The 22,001-nt window shown below is 46.2% G+C and overlaps 1 protein-coding gene across 7 annotated transcripts in view; it reads left to right on the top strand.

The window, feature by feature from the left end:
• The window catches only part of znf385a (zinc finger protein 385A), a 97,695-nt gene that overhangs the window by 55,437 nt on the left and 20,257 nt on the right, over nt 1–22,001 (top strand). For 2 of the 7 annotated variants that reach the window (XM_014135851.2, XM_014135853.2), the window contains exons 2-4: nt 2,758–2,927; nt 11,833–11,943; nt 18,676–18,853. In XM_014135851.2, coding sequence (XP_013991326.1) covers nt 2,758–2,927; nt 11,833–11,943; nt 18,676–18,853 — 459 coding nt within the window. Of the gene's footprint in view, nt 1–2,757; nt 2,928–3,980; nt 4,715–6,811; nt 7,332–11,832; nt 11,944–18,675; nt 18,854–22,001 lie in introns of those variants that run through there. The other 5 variants (XM_014135852.2, XM_045693299.1, XM_045693300.1 and 2 more) reach the window with 4 other exon arrangements.

Here is a 22,001-nt window from a genome sequence, read left to right as displayed (position 1 = left end):
AAACTGAGAATTATTTCTGTCTGAAATAAAGCCTGTTTGTTGGGAAAAATCTGATTGGCTGGGCCTGTCTGCCAAGTGCCTGGGCGTATGCCCTCCCAGGCCCACCCATGGCTGCGCCCCTGCCCAGTCATGTGAAATCCATAGATTAAGGCCTAATTAATTTATATCAATTGACTGATTTACAGTACTTATAGGAACTGTAACTCAGTAAAATCGTTGAAATTGTTGCACGTTGCGTTGATATTTTTGTTCAGTATAGAATAACTGGCTGGAAATATTTGTTAGTTTTTCTTATAGCGATAGACTATTCTGAGCAAGCTCTTTTTTGCTGAATGTTAAATACAGCAGCCGATAGAATTTACCTTGAAAGAAGAGCGAACGCGGTAGGCCTCAGCAGTTATTTATTCAGACCCATAACCTGTCATCCTCGTGAAGAGAAGTCAAAGCCTGCATCTAATTCTAGTCCTATATTATTCAAGGATGTCATTAGAATGAAGAAGATAAGGACAACAAAATGTATATCATTTAACTGTTGAAAGCGGGGAGAAATGAAGCAACAATAGAGAGAGAAAGAGGAGGTAGGCTAATAACAACATTAGGGAAAATATTATGAAAGGTATATATTCATCAGCCTACTAATTATACAAATAGTCCCTATTCTATTTCAAAATTAAAATCAGCCTATACTTGTAACTTTGTAGGCTGCATGTGCTCCACCAAAATTGCATGTTATCTCCCTGCTATATCATGGTTTAAACGATGTGCGTAATTCCAGTCCATATCATACAGTATAATACAATACAGTATAATACAATACAGTATAATACAATACAGTCTCAGGTAGCATCAGGCTTGAATTTTTCGATCAAAGCTCCAATCAAAACCAGACATAGGCCGATATTATGCTTTATAATGCTTTAGAATGACTGTTCTGGGTTTGGCAGGAAATGCTGATTTACCCGGGAGAAAATAGATTTATTCTCTGGATGGATCGTTTGTAAAATACCGGGGAAATATTCAACCCTAACACACACTCATTGGTGCAGGCCATGCATCAGTAGGGCAAGCTAGTCATGCTCTGTAGTTGTGCTCACTGAGAGACTCGGTGAAGAGAATGATTATGAAAGCACCAGCAGTTGGTCTACCACCAGCAAGAGACTGATTGTCTGTTTAACACCAGTACTCATGGAGAGAATTCTGTGTCTGAATGCAAGTGCTTGAGTGATTTGAAGTTTGTATGTGTGCTCTCGTAGCTGTGTTTTCGGGGGTGCATGTGTGTTTGTGTGTTAGAGGAAAACCATGCATGTCTAATGGGACTTAATGATGCAGGCCTCAGCAGCTCAGTTCAGCTCAGCTCAGCCCTGGGGCTCACAGATGCACTGAGCGTTGGGGTGGACAGGGAGAAGAGAGCAGAGGCAAGCAGCAGCTGGGCTTTGGCTGAGACAGCACATTCACAAAGTCTCTCAAAGTCCCTTTCAAATGAGCCCCAACTCCCTCTCACTTTAACTCTCTCTCCCTTCTCTCTCTCTCTCTCTCTCTCTCTCTCTCTCTCTCTCTCTCTCTCTCTCTCTCCCGCTCTCTCTCTCTCCTCTCTCTCTCTCCCCCCTCTCTCTCTCACCATGTTCTTTAACTGGGAGACAGCTGCTGCTGAGAAGCCTGGGCTTAACATCCCATCACATCACATTCCCCTCAACAGACAGAGGCCCAGTTTGGGCTGCTTTTTCAATGCAGCTGAAATTATTCGAAATACGAACACAACAAACTTTTTGAGAAGTGCGGGGTGAAAGCCCTCCAGGAAATTAAGAAAGTATTTAGGTGGGTAGGAGGAAGAGAAAAATAGTATCAGGCAGCTACAGAGAGAGAGAAAGAAAGAGCGAGAGAGAAAGAGAGAGATAGTGGAAAAAGAGAGAGATAGCGAGAGTGAAACAGAGAGAGATAGCTAGACAAACACGGAGAGATGGAGCAAAAAAAGGAAGAGACGCCTGGGAAGCTTTAAGTCTTGGGGGAATTTGAAAGCCACAGAAATCCAGTTGCGGATATTAAGAAGCTTATTTTTTTGCAAGCTGACTTTCTGAGGTTTGCTGCTCGGTGCGGAGCCCCCTCAGTGTCATCCTTGACAGAGGTTACAGAAGAAGAAGGGAATAAGGAGGAGGCAGAGAGCGAGTGAGAGAGGAAGGGGTGAGGAGGGGGGCAGAGAGGGACACAGAGAGAGATAGGGACGATGACGTAGACAGAAGACATGTTTCATAACCATGTTTCATAACCACTGCCTGACACTGGCAGCCTGTTAAAATGAAATGTTGACTTATGTCCTCACAAGCTATGTTGGTTCTGGTTTTATCTCCACCTTTCCACTAGAAAGGTGTTAGAGGACAATAATGTCTAAAAATCTGTGTGTTATTCTACGAAAGTGAGTCAATTATCATTTGTAGCCCACTGTTATCGTTGCTGGAGTTGATGCAGGTCCTCACCATGTTTCGGAGAGTGTTCCTTTCAAGGACACTTTCTAGGACATACAAGAGCCTACACTCTTCGAAATAAGAGTTTCAGAAAGGGTTCCTTGGCTGTCCCCAAAAGGGTTCTACGTTGAATCAAAAATAGTTCTTCAAGGGGTTCTCCTATGGGGACAGCCGAAGAACCCTTTAGGTTCTAGACAGCACCTTTTTTTTTTCTAAGAGTGTACTGTCTGTACTAGTCAGGGTATGTACTGTATTTTGACTGTGTCCCTCCCTCCATCTTTTCTCTCTCATTCTGTAGGAGGTATAAACCGTGCGGGGGCGATGCCTGCATTCCTGCGGACCCCCACTATGATCCAGCCTCACCTGGATATGAAGCCCTTCCTGCAGTTCCCTATGGATACAGCTCCACCACAACACAGCATGGGTCTGTTTCACAACTTCAACACCGTGAGTAGTATATACAACACCGTGAGTACACGCACACGCACACACACACACACACACACACACACACACACACACACACACACACACACACACACACACACACACACACACACACACACACACACACACACATATGCACTATTCTGTAGGTACTGACTCCAGGTCACAAGATGAAATACCAGCACAGTTAAGGTCAGGAAACCTCCCTGTTAACTACCTTTCAAATGAATTGGATTGAAGAGTAACTTCAAGGTCGTTTTTACAAGGCTGTATACTTCAGAACACACTTCTACTTACACTTCAAAACACACAATGTATCAACCCCGTCTGAGATGGTTGTTTGATGTGTGTTCTTCAATGTGCCCTGTGGATGTCCTTCTCTCATTTCTATAGGGACGCTCTGTGTCCTCGGGCCAGTTGGGTTCAAATACTACTTGAAATCTTTCAGAGACCTTGAGCGTTTGCCTGGAATTCAACATGGGTGGGGCTTGCAGTCTTGTCCTTTGTGCCAGACAAGCTCAGTGAAATGCAGCTGATGTATTATAAAGATGTCAAATACTATTTGAACCCAGGTCTGCCCTAGGCTACGAGTTATGGCTGATCATTTTGATTAGGATGATATTTAGCATATCGCCACACTCAGCATATTGTTGAAAAGAGCTGTGCATTGCATTCTCAAGATGGCTGATTTGGAAATGCATTATAAAAAGTACAGTGTGGTTCTGTTGGTCAGCAGAATAGAATGAATGGAACAGAGAAGGATTGTTCTACTAGACTGGACTAGGAACTTCATTCAAAGAGCATCTCGTATGGGTTAGGGTGATCTGGGATCATGTTTTGCCTTTTAGATCAGACAGGGGGGACCTGATCCAAGATCAGCACTCCCACTCTGAGACACTTTGTGAATATGGTTCCTGGTCCCCCATCTCCATAAAATCTGATTAGTTATGATCTGAAAGGCTAAACTGATCCTGAATCAGCACTCCTACTCTGAGACTCTTTGTGAATAGACTATGGGCCCAGGTCTTTATGTTGGGTAATAAGGTCATTCCCACACCGCTGACTTTTTCTCTATTTGTTTGCCATCTCAATCTGTATCCTTGGTTCTCCAGCTGGCTCGGGACATTGCATGGCAACATAGGGTACGACACTTGTTGCCAATTGGAAGTATGGCATGTGACTTGGCCTCAGTGCAGGAGGTGATACAGACGTAGAACAAACAGAGACCTTAACCTCCATTATATTTTACTACCCATTGACTTTAACACGCCCCATAGTTTCTATAGAGCTGCACACTGCTGACATTCACTGTGTTGAAATTAGAACAGGACTGACCGGTCATAGATTGATAACGTTACAGACTGTTTCAGATCTCGACAGATCTGATGTGTTTCTCTTAAACCAAGCTAAACCCAGACTCTCTCTCATACTGTAGGTATTCTAGCTCTTTCCAACAGTATCGTGCTGCTGACCCGAACCATACTGTGCTGTCTTGGATATTTAGCCTACATCTCACAGACCTGTTCAGGACCGTTTGGCTCGATGCTGCTCAGGAGTGTGAAAAGCCCTTTTTGACTTGCCATTCCAAGTGCTCCTGTTTACCACAGCAACTATCTATATTTGGTCTAGTACGATCTTGTGAATTGTAACAGCCTACAGACTTGTACTGCTGCTGACCAGTAGATGGGGGTGTTGGAGAGGACAACCTGACCTTACCAACAACGTTTTAGGACACCTTCAGAAAGGGATTACTGCATTGTGTGCACTAAAAAACAATGGGGTGATGAGTAACAGAAAGTCACATGCAGGTAATAAACAGGTCTTTTATTAGGAACCGTTGGGAGGGGAGTCTGCGGTCTAGAACGTTGACTACAAGTTCTAGAACGGATCGGGACTTACAGTGTGTCTATGGCAGTGCACGTGCTGTTGCTTCTGTCAATTACGTATAGTAGTTGTGCATTAGACAGCAGTCTTGGGCTGTACATAGATATAGCCAGTACAGCCCGACATTACATGTAGGATCAATGAGAGCGAGACCCATGTTTTCAGGAGCAGTACGTTTTACTAATGTACTACTTCTGTCTGCATGGTTGTCGTCATAGCAGGCGTTTATGGATTTTTGCCTTTTTTGGGGAGAGAGAGGAGAGGAGGTGTAAACAATTTGCATTTTAGTGATTTAGCAGACGCTCTTATCCAGAGCTACTGTACTTACACTAGTGAGGTCGTACGTGTTCATACTTTCTTTCTTTCGCACAATCGAAGAGAAGAGGTGAATGATCTGTTTGGGATCATCTTCTGTACTGTCGTTGACCACCTCTGAAGAGACAAAGCCAGTACTCTGCATTGTAGTCCGTCTTTCAAGTTAACTCATGTAGTTCCAAATAGGTTTTAAATGTTACATTTATAAGGATGCGAGATAACTAACCCGAGGCTTCTCGGTAACTGTACAGTAGCTTATAGGTGATTTACTACCAAAGTGCTAGCAGGTACACTATATGTGTTTTACTGCTCTTTGTACCGGTAACTTAAGCAGGATGTCAATCTGGCTAAAAGCTAAATGAAAAAGTACTTATTCATAGTCTCTGTTATTAAATCTTATAGCTCTGTAGCGTCAATGTCTCTCAATAATGTAACTTGTTCTCTACCTGCATGTGTGTCAATCTGGCCCAACGTGCCCTGAGACAGTGATCATTTATCAGCAGCAGCTGCTACTGGTGGTACTATAGGCTTAAGGGTTAGGCTGAGGTAGGCTGAGATAGGTGCCTCGCGCAGGCGGCAGAGTCAGGAATTTCCAATGAAGCTGTCTAGTCATGCGAGCCATGCGCAGACGTGTCGATTCTCACTTGCCGCGGGCCCCACCTGCACCTCCCTCATTCCTTCTCCCTCCTTTCTATCCCTCCCCCCTCCCTCTGTCCCTCCCTGCTTTCTTCCCTCCATGTCTCCCTTCGAAGAACTTTCTATAATACTGTAGCCTCAGGTCCCCTCTCTTGCTGTGTGTCTAGTCTGTCGACAGTCTCGTCTCACACGCTAAACATAACCCTGCCCCCCTTTAGAGACGTTCAGATGAGTATCCCTCCAAGGACCCTGATACAGTTCAATAGTCTCAGACTGTGATTTAGCACTTATGTAAATGTAACGTAATGCTATCCATGTGACGATACTGTGGTGGAGATGTTCCATTTGGGACTAGGGACGCGTCCCAAACGGCACCCTATTCCCCATATAGTGCAATAAAGTAGTGCACCCTGAAGGGAATAGGGTGCCATTTGAGATGAAGCCTAGATTTCTGATGTGTGTAATGAGGTTTTCTCTGAAAGTGGTTCCACATAACATCGCCATGTGTTTTGAACAATTGGTGGTGACTAGTGCAGTATTGGGTGAGGGAAGGGGGGGATGAGGGGAGACAGAATGAAAAGGGAAGGGGTGATGGGGAGGGCAAAAGTTCTACTGGCTGGGGATGACAACCATTGGTAGATGGCAAGAACAGAGGAGGGGGGAGGGAGTGGGGGAGGAGGAGGAAGAGAGGAGGGGAGCATGACACTACACTGACTGCATCTGGACAGATTGTGGGAGTATGCATGTGACGGAGAGTGTGTGTGTGTGTGTGTGTGTGAGAGAGAGAGAGAGAGAGAGAGAGAGAGAGAGAGAGGGCGGAGAGAGGGAGAGGGAGTGGGAGAGGGTGTGGGAGAGAGAGAGAGAGAGAGAGGGTGTGGGAGAGAAGGAGAGAGAGGGTGTGAGAGAGAGAGAGGGTGTGGGAGCGAGAGAGAGAGAGCGGGTGTGGGAGAGAGAGAGAGGGTGTGGGAGAGAGAGAGAAAGAGGGTGTGAGAGAGACAGGGTGTAGGAGAGAAGGAGAGAGAGGGTGTGGGAGAGAGAGAGAGAGGGTGTGTGAGAGAGAGAGAGAGAGAGAGGGTGTGAGAGAGAGAGAGGGTGTGGGAGAGAAGGAGAGAGAGCGAGAGAGTGTGGGAGAGAGAGAGAGGGTGTGGGAGAAGAAAATGACTACAGCACTGGGAGAGCGACAGAAGAGCTAGAGAGAGAGAAAGAGGAGAGAAGTCTGCGTTGATAAGGCAGACACTTGCTAGCTAGGTGACGTATCAGTAGATAAACAACAGAATCCCAACAGAATCCCTCATGGCCAAAACTACTACTTCAAACACTACAGCTATATAGAGACACAAGAAAGAAGGAGAACAAATAAGGAAAGTGAGAGGAATAGATGGAGTGTACTATTAGCTACATTCACTGTTGAGGTTATACCAGTCTAGCATAGTGTAGGAGGTGGCTGAATGAGTAGAGAGACAGAGACACACACTCCCACTACCTCACTCTTACACACCCTGACAGAGACACACACACACACACAGAGAGATACACACCGGCGGAAGCATGCAGCTTAAAGATCCAGCTGACTCAGAGCAGGAGACGAGGGTGAGTACAGAACCAGAACGAGCAGAAGTGTTGAATACAGGGATATATGGGACAGAGGGGAGTGATTTCATGTTGAGGTACTCTACAACTGGGCAGGACTCGAACGGAGAGACTTTGGCGCGCGCACGCACACCTTGGTGTTCAAAGGATGTTTCATCTGGCTTGGTAGAGTTGTTGCTCCTGTCGCCAGCCAAGTCCCACAGTGTGAAATAGAACAGTGTACGGTTGGACCGCAGGAATTTGAGTTGAGCGCCATGGCAGAAACATTTCATCTCTCAGGGCTACGATAGACACGCTTCGGAGAGAGAGAGAGTGATGAGAGAAAAGTCAAAGGAGAAAACGGAGAGAAGAAAGTCGAATCCTTGGCTGTTACTTTTTGGGGCATGCAGCTGTTTAGTGCTGTTTTGTTGAGAGATGTGTGGTATGCCGGTATTGGTCTGTCTCACAGACACTGTTGTGAGTCTGGTTTGTGTTAAAACACTATTTAGGAAAAGAGAGGAGTGTTGGTGTGTTGAACTGTTGACATGTGCTGTGGGAGTGATGCTATTCTACAGCGTTTATGTGTGTGTGTGTGTGTGTGTGTGTGTGTGTGTGTGTGTGTGTGTGTGTGTGTGTGTGTGTGTGTGTGTGTTTGTTTGAGTGTGTTCCTTCCACCTGCTATGAAGGTGCCCGGTTGCATAGACACTGCCTGCCACTGTAGCGCTGCCAGTGAAGACACGCTCTCTTTCTCGAAAAAACGTTTTACCGGAGGTCAGAGACCAGTGGAGCAGTGATTGAGAGAACCCTGTTGGTTAAAGTAAATGTTTAGTACTAAAGTGAAGTGGAGCAACACCCAAAATACTGACCTGGACCCTGCAGGAATTCAGTGACTCAACCTACCATTACAGTTCTGTTCAGCTTCTCATTAAACTGACTTTATGAGGGTGTTGGACAGACCCCTTGTATTTTAGGAGGTAGACACAGACACACTCCCATTATGGGAAAACTGCCACTTTATACAGTATCTGTTCTTCTTTGATAAGGTCCCGAAAATAAATAGCAGTTACGGTCTCACTCATACTTACTTTAAACGGTTCTTAAAATCCCAACGGATCATGGCAAAAAAGTGTGTTTGTTATTCAGCTCCGGGGTCTTGGAATTCTCTCCGGACCGGCTTGAAACCCCAGGATCTTGTTTCCTCGGAGGAGTTGAAAAGTTTGGTTGACTCGCGTCGCTGAGAAATTATTGTGTCTGATATTTGTCTGAAACTTTGTTCCCCACCCCCCTTCCGCTGTCTTGGTTGGACCAGGTCTCTCTTGAAAAATAGATGTTATCTCAATGAGCCTAACCTGACTAACTAAAAGGTTATGTAAACCTCTGAACAAACGACACACCCAAACACACGAACATACACATGCACACTGATGACAGCTTTGTTTATGTATGAGGGTTACGTATGCATTTAATCAACAACATTTGGTGGCAGGGGCGTTTGTTTCTATGTGTGGGCTATGTGGCTGTAAAACAGGATTAGTGGAGTGGAGTGGAGGTTTCTGTCCTTTTTATACCACTATGTTCTAGAGCATTGACCAGTGAGCAATGACCAAGCAGGCTGCATGGTGTAGCTCTGCAGTAACTTCCTGGAGGTCCAGGAACACTGTATCATCATAGTCCAGCATTTACTGGCCAGGATCCATCCCCCTTGCGCTTTCCCTGTGTTCACATGTGGACAACAGCACCAGAAGACCCTTGGAGAGATGAGTTTTGGGGAAATTGGAAGAGTGCGGGACAGAGGGAGAAAGAGGGAGAAAGAGGGAGAAGAGGGCCAGAGGAGATAAGAATGTGCGATGTCAGGATGTCCGGCGCTGAGCCTGGCCCTCCTCTCCTCTCCTCTCTTTTCTTCTTCCTCCTCTCTCTTTCACTCTCTCTCTCCTTCTCTCTGTCTCTCTGTCTGTCTTTCTCTTTTCCTTTCTTCTTCCTCCTCTCTCTTTCACTCTCTCTCTCCTTCTCTCTGTCTCTCTGTCTGTCTTTCTCTTTTCCTTTCTTCTTCCTCCTCTCTCTTTCACTCTCTCTCTCCTTCTCTCTGTCTCTCTGTCTGTCTTTCTCTTTTCCTTTCTTCTTCCTCCTCTCTCTTTCACTCTCTGTCTGTCTGTCTGTCTGTCTGTCTGTCTGTCTGTCTGTCTGTCTGTCTGTCTGTCTGTCTGTCTGTCTGTCTGTCTGTCTGTCTGTCTGTCTGTCTGTCTGTCTGTCTGTCTGTCTGTCTGTCTTTCTCTTTTCCTTTCTTCTTCCTCCTCTCTCTTTCACTCTCTTTCACTCTCTCTGTCTGTCTTTCTCTCACTCTCTCTCTTTTTTCCTCTCTCTCTCTCTCTCTCTTCCCCCCCCTCTCTCTCTCTCTCTCTCCCCCTCTCCTCTACAGATGGTGTCTGTCTGTACTGTCACCCTGTCACTCCCTTTCTCTGTTCCTCTGTGTAGTTTTTCCTTCTTTGGGTTGCCTGGTTACAATCCCAGTGCAGATTTCCAAATTGTTTTGTTTCACTTAAGGGCGTATTCATTTCAGCCTCTTCAGCTGGCTCTCCATGTTAAGGCTGTGTAAGGGAGGCGAAGTCAGGTGCAGGAGAGCAGAGTAGAGTACGGTAAACGGGCGCACTTTTATTCCGTTCAACAATAGGCACAAAAAATGACATAAGTGCCCAAAAACACGGAACATAAACTATAACAGTATCGCGCGTGAACATACTCCATTAACAATGAACAATTACACACAAAGACATGATGGGGAACAGAGGACTAAATACATGTAGATTGATTGGGGAATGAAAACCAGGTGTGTATGGAACAAGACAAAACAAATGGACATATGAAAAATAGAGCGGCGATGGCTAGAAAGCCGGTGACGTCGATCGCCAAACGCCGCCCAAACAAGGAGAGGAGCCGACTTCGGCGGAAGTCGTGGCACTCCAGCCAACTTAAGCAATTTTTTAGACATGGCTTACTCTGGCTGTAAGACAATGAGAAGAAACGTAATGATTATCATCTAAACTTAGAATCTAAAATGTTTTTTTTTGTACAGTAGAGTTGAGAGAGATTTGTGTCCCAGTAACTGTCTGAATGATTTTTATTAGGACATGTCAAGGAATGGAAATTCAGATTGGTGTCGAATAAAGTTTTATCTTGCCCAGTGAAGCTGACTGGCAATGCTAGCGTAGGCTACACGACCTGAAGTACCCGACGGTTGGCTATGGTGGGAATCAGACCTGGGTTCAAGTAGTATTTGTAATCTTTCACACAGTGAAGCTGTGCTTGATTAAGCTTGTCTGGCTCAATGGATCCAATGGAATCACCGCAAAAGTGCAAACCCCTCCAAATCTAGCCTTCCTGGCAGGCTCAAACAAACGCTCAAAGTATTACTTAAAAAAGGAAAATACTATTTGAATCCAGGGGTGGTTGAAATCCACACCAGCGATGGATCCCCAACTAATGCTAATGTCAATTAAACATGAGCCCAATAGTAAATTACGGTTCAGACAAAAAAAGATAGAAAAAGATAAGGGTTCAGTTCAGAGACCGCAGGACAGGCTGACTGGCTTTCCTGTCTCTTTGTGTCTGGGACCAGGGCCGGCCCTAGCTTTTTGGAGGTCCTAAGCGAGATTTTGGTCAAGTGGTCCCCCCTCTTGATGGCTGAGAGAAAAAAATGGAAGTTTAAAATTAATTTCCTGCTATTCTATGCATCTTTCCATGGGGCGTAGAGAAAATGTTGTGGTTTTAAAGACACATTTCATGCAATTCTAAAAAAGATTCCATAGGGCGAAGAGAAAATGTTGCAGTTTTAAAGCCAGTTTCCTGTAATTCTGCACAGTTTGACATGTTCGTATGATATCTGAGTGAGAGTGACTAAACAAAATCAATGGGGGCCCCTGGAGGTGAGGGCCCGTGGGCACCTACCCTGTGTGCCTGGTCAGTACTTCGGCCATGATTACTACAAGGTGTAGATAGCTGGCTAGACTAACTTACCATAAAAAATGTTTTTACTGACATGCTAATTGAGTGACTGTCAGTGACTAACATTACAAGAGAAAAACTGGTGCACTACCAAATATCGAAACTGCACCTTGTGTATTCTACTATTCTAATTTGCAACAGTAAGTTGACACCCCGACTGAGTTCCTAGGGGCCGGGGGCCCCTTTTGCCTAGGGCCGGCCCTGTCTGGGACTGTGGTTTAAAAGAGGCTTAGCCTCCTGCAAAGCATTGTCCTGGTGCTAAAGCTGGACAGTTAAATTTATACCGAGTGGCCTTACCGGCCTAACATCCCCATGATGGACACCCCAGCTGAAACAATTAGGAGGAGGTCACTCACTCACAAAGCTCTCCACCAGTTGCATCTGCCCACATAGCTTTCAAAGGTTGTGTTTATTCGGCACCAAACACAAGAAAACAGACTGAAACAGGGAAGCACTGCATCATTTTCTATTGCACCCTCTCTCTCTCTCTCTCCCTCCACCCATCCCTCTCTCTCTCTCTCAGATGGACCCGGTTCAAAAGGCGGTGATTAACCATACCTTTGGCGTTCCGCTGGTGAAGACCAAGAGGCCCATCATCTCCTGTAACGTCTGCCAGATACGCTTCAACTCTGAGGTACAGTACACTATAGCACTTCTCACAGCATACTCACCATACCGTACCAATCTAAGCTTTTTTTACGCAAGCGTGCTAATCCAAACCAAACTGTACCGAATCTGCACGGTTCCAGCAGCTATGATGGATGTGTAACCAGGCCAGGTTAGTACAGCTTGGTTTGGCTCAGTAGTGTGAAATGCCCTTAACACTCCTAACACATCGTGCAGCACAATTTCGGACACCATATGCACACTGTTTAGAAGGCTTTCTCTGGTTACTATTGTTTATCTCTTTTTTATATCTCTGGACAAAGTGGTGCCACCATGGACGTGCTGCATACATCTGCTTGTGTTTCTGTAGTGTTTGGTACATCTGTTTGTGTTGTGGTTTGGCAGTCAATGCCTCATTGGAATATGGCGTACCTAGTCTGAGTGAGAGTTGTGAGACAAAGACACAGAACAGCTGACCTTGGTTCAAATACTATTTGAAATCAATTCTAATATATTATCTGTACTTGATCGGGCTTGCTTGTTGCGATGGGACCAATAGAAGAGTCCCAAAAGTCCCTGTCCACCTGGCAATCCAGGCAGGCTAAAACAAAAGTATTTTAAAGAATTGAAATAGTATTTGAACCCAGGTGTGGTATAATACTGCAGTGACAGCCCTGAAGTGTTGCTAGGCAAGCTGAGAGCATGAAATAAGATTTTCCTCCACGTTTCAAAGGGATTTTCTCTCCCCAACATCAACATGGGGAATGTTGATTAGGTTCTTCTTGAGCGCATGAAAACTCATTTCACATAAGCATACCACAAAGTTTTAAGTCTACATCTCAAATTGCCTATATAGTGCATTACTTTTGACTCGGGGGACCCATACGGCTCTGTTCAAAAGTAGTGCACTATGTGCTAGGGGATAGGGTGCCATTTGGGACGCAGTTGAAATCTCTCCAGAAATAAGTGCAACGGCAGTTTTTAGACCGCCTTCTTTTATATAATCTGATTAATGTGATTAATCCACCTCCGCTAACTACATTTTCATCCAACCATATGGCACAGTTTATCTTGACTTGTTTTTAATGTGCATACTGCATGACTTGAAAAGCAGAACATAGGGGATAGGTTTATCTAGATGTGTAATGTTGCAATGCAATGTGCATTCATGATTTCATGAATGTACTGTATGTATGCAATGTGTGTTTTTTGAAAAGCAAAATGGAGTGGGTAGGTTTAATGTCTCGTGTCACCAACATTCTCTGAATGCTTTAGAAGCTCCCAGTATACAAAGCATCCTTTATCTTAGCAAATCACACCATCAACGTGTACATCAGCAAAAATACTTTAGTCTGTAGGCCTATAGTGAAATATTTAAAGTTGGCTTTATGGGCAAAATATTCTGCAGCATAGATTTCAGTTCAAAGCCAGGGTGGATCTTTTCCCATATCCCAATCCCACACAGGGACTAGGGAGTGCCCCATAACACTTCCATGATAATAGTGTCAACCCAGTAAACCATTTCTATTTTTACTGAGCAGGCCTACAATCATGGCCTGCTTGTGGTTTCTGTGGCGGTGGAGCTGTACTCTTCTAGGCTGCATTGAGCAGAGGTAAAGCCCTCCATAGGCCACTGTAGGAAACTTTAGATCTTGCGTGGCTCTGTTGTTAATCGCGTGGCACTGGCAATGCCAAGGTTGTGGGTTCAATTCCCACAGAGATCCCACATAAGTTACATAGTAAAAGTGAACACAGTCATGGCTTAGACTACTACGCCACAGGAAACAGCTGAGTAAGGGGATGTTTGTGTCTGTTATTCCGTTGGAAACTTGACCCTGGCTATTAAACTGTTAGGCGGTGTTTTCATATGGTAAGTGATGGATATTTTTATTCAAGCTAATCTACCTGTCTTCATGATTTCTTTACTTTATTACTCCCATATCTGAAATGAGACATGATTTCATGGACAAAATGCGATCGTTGCATAGGTATGCAGTGTAGTAAGTGAAGTGCATGTCTCAGACCTGGATTCAAATAGGATTTGAAATCTTTCAACTATGTTGAGCTTTTGCTTGAGCCTGCCTGGACTGCCAAGTGGGTGAGGTTCTCACGTCTGGGATTGTTCTTTTTCGTCCCATTACGCCCGGCAAGCTCAATAAAGCACAGCTAAAGTACTTAAATAGCATTTGAACCCAGGTATGATGTCTTCAACATAAATGCCAGCGACCAGGGACTTGCAGGGTATAAGCTTACTGTTTATAGCCTAGTATGTGACCTCTCAGCCAAACAGGTCTGACACATAAACATGCTGGTAAATATTTACACATACCGTCCAATAAAAAGCTAAGTACACTAGCGTTGTCGGGCCATCTATGACCCTCGACTCCCAGCAGGGCCAGTAGCTGCCTCGCTGTGTTTTGCGTGTGTGCGTACGTGTATGCATCCATGTATGTGTTTCTCCCTGCAGGGCTGTGTGCGTGTGTGTATGTCACGTTTAGGGATTTCTGTTGCAATCCTCTCTTACTGTCACAGCTAACACACATTTTTATTCCAAGCAGGTGAAAGGCCTTACTGCACACTACATAACGCTATGGAAAATAGGAAAGGACTGTGCTTTCACCAAAGCTTTTTCCAACAACGTAGTACAGTATGGAAGTTAATATTCTAGATGACGCTAACAGTTCTCATATCAGTGTTTATCTTTAAGATAAAGCCTCTCTTTTAATCAGAGAAACGTCTGCCTGGTGCAGCCCAGAGAAACAAGTGGCCTCTGACCATATCACCATACCATCAGCAGATATAGTAGTTCCTCAAAAGCTTATCCCATCCCCCCCCCCATCCCATCTGTGCTCAAGTCAGTCAAGCCATTTCATGCTTCATTGCTGCATTCATATTCCTCTCTGACTGTCTGTCATTCTTTCTCGGTCTCTCGTGGTCTCGCTCTTTTCCCATCTTTCTCAATCTCTTTCTCTCTCTCTCTCTCTCTCTCTCTCTCTGTCTCTTTCTCTCTCTTGCTGTCTCTGTTATTTACAGTGCGGAAAGCCTGAAATTGGCTGCCACTACTTATGATAAGATGCATTCGTCAAGGGCCAGGGTTATGCCATGGTCTGTGACAGCCCTGTTGCACTCTGATTAAAGGGGCAGAGAGGTGGAGAGATGGGTAAGAGCGGGTAGAGAGGTGGAGAGATGGGTGAGAGAGGGTAGAGATGTGGAGAGAGGGTAGAGATGTGGAGAGAGGGTAGAGAGGTGGAGAGATGGGTGAGAGAGGGTAGAGATGTGGAGAGAGGGTAGAGATGTGGAGAGAGGGTAGAGAGGTGGAGAGATGGGTGAGAGAGGGTAGAGAGGTGGAGAGATGGGTGAGAGAGGGTAGAGAAGTGGAGAGGGGGATGATGTGGCATCATCCTCCATTGTCCCCGATCGGTGTGTATGGTGTGTGTGTCGCCAGCCCCCAGTATCTCTCGCCCTGCCTGTGTGTGGGGTTGATGGCGATGGGAGGAATAACCTTGCTGTGAGTTGCTTCAGGACAGGAGTGATGTCACAGGCCGGTTTTACGCTGCATTGGTCAACGTCACTCAGTGCTGCCGCATGACCCAGCTGGTCCGGCCCCTCCTCCCTTCTCTCTATGCTCATCTGGAGCTGCTGCTGCACTGCAATGTGTGTCCTTGTGCCACAGCTCTTCTCTCAGTATCCAGGCTTTGCAGCACATGTACCCTCAATATGCTGATTACAATCACTTCTCTCTATATCACATGTTGCTTCTATCTGACCTCTCGATAAGACATGCAGTCCTTTTCAATCTGTTTTTCTCCTGTGTTGCTCTCCTCTTTCTTTCTGTCTCTCGTTCTTGCTCTTTCTTCCTTTCCTCCTGCATTGTTCTTCTTCTTGTCCTCCGTCTCTCTGGCCAGCCATTATCTTCTCCCATAACCTCTGCCAACCCCCCCATCCCCCTCTCTCTGTGCTGTCTTCCATCCCCCTCTATCTTTCCGCTGTCTTTCCATCCAGAAACATATGAGCACCTGGGTCTTGGCTGGTGATCCCAAACTTTGGAAGTAGAGGTTAATCAGAAAGCCTCCATCATTGTGTGTTTGTGTGTGTCCTGTTGTATCGCTCCTCCTTAATGGCTTCTCCTTCTGATACCGACACACTCTGAACGGCTTTAGCCTCCTTAAGACCCCAGGACGTTTACAGTTACAGGGACCTGCTATATACGCTCTCAGGGTAGGGCAGACTGTCATCGGCAATTACAGCTCTCGGCTTAAAGAGACATCGACCATACTGCCTGGTGCCTGGGCATACCTTACGCCCTGACCACAGGGGATAGTGCTAGAAACATCCGGCCTAGCCTGAGTCCCAGATCTTTTTGTGCTGTCTTGCAACTCCTATGTAATTGTCATGTCAACGGACCCAGCAGGGAATGCCAAGAGTGTGCAAAGCTGTCATCTAGGCAAAGGGTGGCTACTTTGAATTATCTCAAATATAAAATATATTTTGATTTGTTGAACACTTTTTTGGTTACTACATGATTCCATATGTGTTATTTCATATTTTTAATGTCTTCACTGTTATTCTACAATGTAGAAAATAGTAAATATAAAGAAAAACCCTTGAATGAGTTGGTGTTCTAAAACTTTTGACTGGTAGTGTACCTATTATTTACAATGACGGCGTACCCCGGCCAAACCCTCCCCTAACCCGGATGATTCTGGGCCAATTGTGCACTGCCCTATGGGACTCCCGATCACGGCCGGTTGTAATACAGCCCGGAATCAAACCAGGGTCTGTAGTGACGCCTTAGACCGCTGCGCCACTCGGGAGCCTGATGCCTTGACCACAGACTATTGCCATCCAAACCACAGGAGCTCCAGCCTAGGTCCTCTTTCCCTCTCCCCCCTTCTCATCTCCCCACCCCGTCCGGGCCAGCCATCCAGCCAAGGCCGTCTCTTTGCTCTCTCACCTCCTCTCTCCACCTCTCCTCCAATGTCAAGCCTGTCTATCCTCAGCCATCCCAGCCTACATCCCTCCTTCTGTCCAACAATGCCTCAGTCAAGGCCCCCTCTCTCTGCTCCTCTCTCCTCTCACCTCCCGTCCTCCTCCTATCCTCACACCTCCTCTCCTTCCCTGCCGAACCAGTATAACTGAGCCCCTGCCCTGAGCCCCTAGTTAGCCGGTGGTGTGGTGTGCTGTGCCACTTGATTTCTCTATCCCTGTCATCGCCTGTCTGTTGCAGCTGTCAGCGTCTCTCCAGCCCTGTTTTATAAGCCTTAATAATCATCATCATCATCATCATCTTGATACAATAATTATTCGCCCGACCAATGTATGCACGCACACACACACACACACACATGCACACACGCACACGCACACACACACATCAACATTCCAGAGGCTTTGGGCAGGCCTTTTTCATCCTGCTAGCTGCCAGATGATCTGTTTGAAGTGCTCACAGCGCACAGCGGAGGGGCAATGTGTGTGTGTGTGTGTGTGTGCGTGCGTGCGTGCGTGCGTGCGTGCGTGCGTGCGTGCGTGCGTGTGTGTGTGTGTGTTTGTGTAAAGCACAGCACTGCTGCAGCAGCAGGCCATCATGAGGAAGTAGACCATGGGCGACAGCTCCTAGGTGTCTCAAGACCTAGCCAGGCAGAGGTCAATCTGTCCATCCAAACAACCACACTAATACAGACAGACAGAGACCAATTGGCCAATCAACACACTGAGCTGAGACAGACATATAGCTGTACATCATTCTCAAACTAGTGGCCAGTATCTAAAGCGTTTGGTGGTGAGAAGTGAGGGGTGGATGGAGAGTCTTGCAAAAGGACAGGGGCTGTCTCTGTCTGCAATGTCCCCTACTCCAGTCCCGTCCTTTTAATGGATGACTCCCTCTGTTGTTTACCCCTGAACCAACACATTACCAGGAGCACTCCTTTCAACAGGAGATTAATCAGAACAGTGCTACTGTAATGGACACGTGGATTGTGTTTCTCTCTGTCGGACTGCAGGACATTCCCCAGCCTTTTACAAAACCTGCCTTCCATCCGCCAGCACCTTCCAGTTCCCACCACCGCCACAAAGGGTATAGATACCCACTGCCCAGTAGCACGCGTATTTAGAGAGATATGCATTTCTATGCAAGCAATTAACTCCGAGTTTGTCTAGGCCTACTGGAGAAGCTGTAGGCAGCCTTGGTATTCTGGTGTTAGGTTTTGCTCTGTAGGAGTAGAAGGATAGATGAATGCTGGCTTCCCCACTGATCATTTACACAGTCAGATGAGGAGGTCCAAGGGTGTGGTGTGTGTGTGGGTGGGTGGGTGGGTGGGGTGGGGGGGTGGGGGGGACCAGGAAGTTTTCCTTGATCAGGTAAAACTCCTGCCTCCACAGCCTAGATCATTACTGCCTAGAGTATCAGTGATCAGATCACCTGTTACACTCTGCGATGTCCTCTATGCATGCCATTTTACAGCCTGCCTCCTGTCTCCTATCCCCGGTGCAGATTGAATAACATACCAGACACCGAAACTGTGTGTGTTTGTGTGTGTGCGTTTATCACTCCTGGATTCGCGCATGTGTATCAATGTACCCAGGCGCACAATGGCAGGTATACTATATCAAACTGCGTCATTGTGGGCACCGCAATCATTGGCTGGTGTGTATGGTGTTTCGGGCCTCTGTTTTCCAGTCAATTTGTATCCATCCAATGTTTTATTCACCCGTTGTTTTCGTTAGCCTAAATCCTATTCTCCATCTCTCCATCTCTACACAGAGCCAGGCAGAAGCCCACTACAAAGGCAACCGCCACGCCCGGAGAGTCAAAGGCATCGAGACCTCCAAGAGTCGCCCCCAGGAGGGTGACAAGCCGGCCCCACCTGTCCCCCTCTCCCCGTCCGACCCCGGTGGACCCCATACAGCCACCTCGGACATCAGCGACCCCTGCAATGCAGGTAAGACCATGGTGGAGAAAGACTCTGTACAGTAACAGTATATTGCCAATACCAGCTCTCAATACAGGGTGTTGGGTGTATACCAACTATACCCTGCACAGTTCCATCATCACCGCACACCAATACAGTGGAAACATTTATGGGTGACCGACATTATAACAGGGTTGATGGCAAGGAAATGCTGTTGAAAGTAAACTTAAGACATCGAAACAAATTGTATTTGTCACATGCGCCGAATACAACCGGTGTAGACTTTACCGTTTATGCTTACTTTTAAAAAGTAAGAAACAATTGCTAAATAAAAGAAGGGAATAGTAACACAATAAAATAACAGTAACGAGGCTATATACAAAGAGTACTGGTACTGAGTCAATGTGCAGGGGTACGAGGTAGTAGAGGTGATTGAGGTAATATGTACATGTAGGTAGGGGTAAAAATGAGGATAGATAATAAACAGAGTAGCAGCAGCATATGTGAAGAGCGTGAAAGAGTGTGTCTGTGTCTATATGTGTGTGTGTGTGTGTGTGTGTGTGCGCGCGTGTGTGTGTGTGTGTATTGGAGTATCAGTGTAATATGTGTGAGTGTGTGGGTAAAGTTCAGTGAGTGTGCATAGAGCCAATGCAAGAGAGTCAGTGCAAATAAAAATGGGGTCAATGCAAATAGTCAGGGTAGCCATTTGATTACCTATGGCGTAGGGGTAGAAGCTTTCATAATCCTTTAGGTCCCAGACTTGGCACTCTGGTACCGCTTGCCATATTGTAGCATACAGATCGGTCTATGACTTGTTGGAGTCTTCAACAATTTTTATGGCCTTTCTCTGCACCGCCTGGTATAGAAATCCTGGATGGCAGGGAGCTCTGCCCCAGTGATGTACTGGGCTGTACGCACTACCCTCTCTAGCGCCTTGCGGTCGGATGCCAAGCAGATGCCAAGCGGTGATGCAACCAGTCATATTCTCTCAATGGTGCAGCTGTCAAACTTTTTGAGGATCTGATGGCCCATTCCAAATCTTTTCAGCCTCCTGAGGGGGAATTGGCATTGTCATGCCCTCTTCACGACTGTATTGGTGTGTTTGGGCCATGATAGGTTCTTAGCGATTTGAACACAGAGGAACCTGAAGCTTACGATCCACTCCAATAGAGCCCCGTCGATATGAATGGGGGTTTGTTTGGCCCTCCGTTTCCTGTAGTCCAAGATCAGCTACATTTGTCTTGCTGACATTGAGGGAGAGGTTGTTGTACTGGCAACACACTGCCAGGTCTTTGACCTCCTCCCTATAGGCTGTCTCATCCTCGTCAGTGATCAGGCCTACCACCTTTGTGTCGTCTGCAAACTTAATGATGGTGTTGGAGTCATGCACGGCCACACAGTTGTGAGTAAACAGGGAGTCCCGGATGGGAAGCACGCACCCCTGAGGGCCCCCCGTGTTGATGGTCAGCGCGGCAGATTTGTTGTTGCCTACCCTCACCACCTGGGTGCGGCCCGTCAGGAAGTCCAGGATCCAGTTGCAGAAGGAGATGTTTAGTCCCAGGGTCCAAAGCTTAGTTGTAAGCTTGGGGGGGCACTATGACGTTGAACGCTGAGCTGTAGTCAATGAACAGCATTCTCATGGAGGTGTTCCTTTTGTCCAAGTGGGAAAGGGAAGTGTGGAATGCAATAGAGATGGCGTCATCTGTGGATCTGTCGGGGCGGTATGTGAATTGGAGTGGGTCTAGGGTGTCTGGGATGGTGGCGTTGATATGACCAGCCTTTCAAAGCATTTCATGGCTACAGATGTGAGTGCTTACGGGGCCATAGTTATTTAGACAGGTTACCTTGGTGTTCTTGAGCACAGGGACTATGGTGGTCTGCTTGAAACATGTAGGTATTACAGACTGGGTCAGGGAGAGGTTGAAAATGTCAGTGAAGACACTTGCCAGCTGGTCACCGCATGCACTGAGTATTTGTCCTAGTGATCCGTCTGGCCCTGCGGCCTTATGAATGTTAACCTGTTTAAAGGTCTTACTCACATTGGCCATGGAAAGCGTGATCACACAATCGTCCGGAACAGCTGGTGCTCTTATGCATGGTTCAGTGTTGCTTGCCTTGATGGGAGCATAGGAGGCATTTAGCTCGTCTGGTAAGCTTGCGTCACCGGGCAGCTCATGTCTGGGTTTCCCTTTGTAATCCGTAATAGTTTGCAAGCCTTGCTACATCCGACAAGCATCAGAGCCGGTGTAGTAGAATTCAATCTTAGTCCTGTATTGATGCTTTGCCTGTTTGATGGTTCGTCGGAGGGCATAGCGCGATTTCTTATAAGCATCCGGATTAGTGTCCCGCTCCTTGAAAGTGGCAGCTCTAGTTAAGTGCGGATGTTGCCTGTAATCCATGGCTTCTGGTTGGGATTTGTACGAAAGGTTACTGTGTGGGCCACGTCGTTGATGTATTTATTAATTGTGACCTTATGAAGAAAAATTTGAAATAGTGTTTTTTACATTTTTGGATAAAAGTAGAGACTCAAAATGGTATATCATACACTACAGTTGAGGAACAATGGGAAAGTAATTTTGCTTTGAAAGTTGAACTTGTAAACTCTCTTTTGAGAAAATGGCCTTTGAATGTTTTGGTACTACTACTGGAGAGGCGTTCTTTGTCTAAACCCATTCAGCATCGTTCACACCCTCTTAAGCTTTAGCCCCACTCATCTCTTTAAGGGTTAATCTGAGCATTCTGTACTAACAGAATGGAGTGGCAGTTAGCCTAGTGGTTAGAGCATTGGGCCAGTAACTGAAAGGTTGCTAGATCAAATCCCTGTGCTGACAAGGTATAAATCTCTCGTTCTGCCCCTGAACAAGGCAGTTAACCCACTAGGCTCTCATTGTAAATAACAATTTGTTCTTAACTGAATTACCTTGTTCAAACCTCTTAATTAAAGCTACTTCCAGACACATAATGACAGAACACCCCACTTTGACCATTTTACTCGCCCTAGTTCGCTGGTTAGGCTGTTTTCATGTTATCCAGAGCGTTGGTGACTGTAACTTTGCTGCTGAAAACCATTTAATTACACTTTTTTGCTGACGTTTACTGACACCGGTCATACTCAACGGGTGTTGAGCGTTCGTAAATTCATCAGTTATTCTGCGCTCTGGCACACTCAGATGAGAGT

The sequence above is a fragment of the Salmo salar genome, chromosome ssa13, assembly GCF_905237065.1.
Source record: "Salmo salar chromosome ssa13, Ssal_v3.1, whole genome shotgun sequence".
NCBI lineage: Eukaryota > Metazoa > Chordata > Actinopteri > Salmoniformes > Salmonidae > Salmo > Salmo salar.
This window is presented reverse-complemented; position numbering and strand designations above follow the sequence as displayed.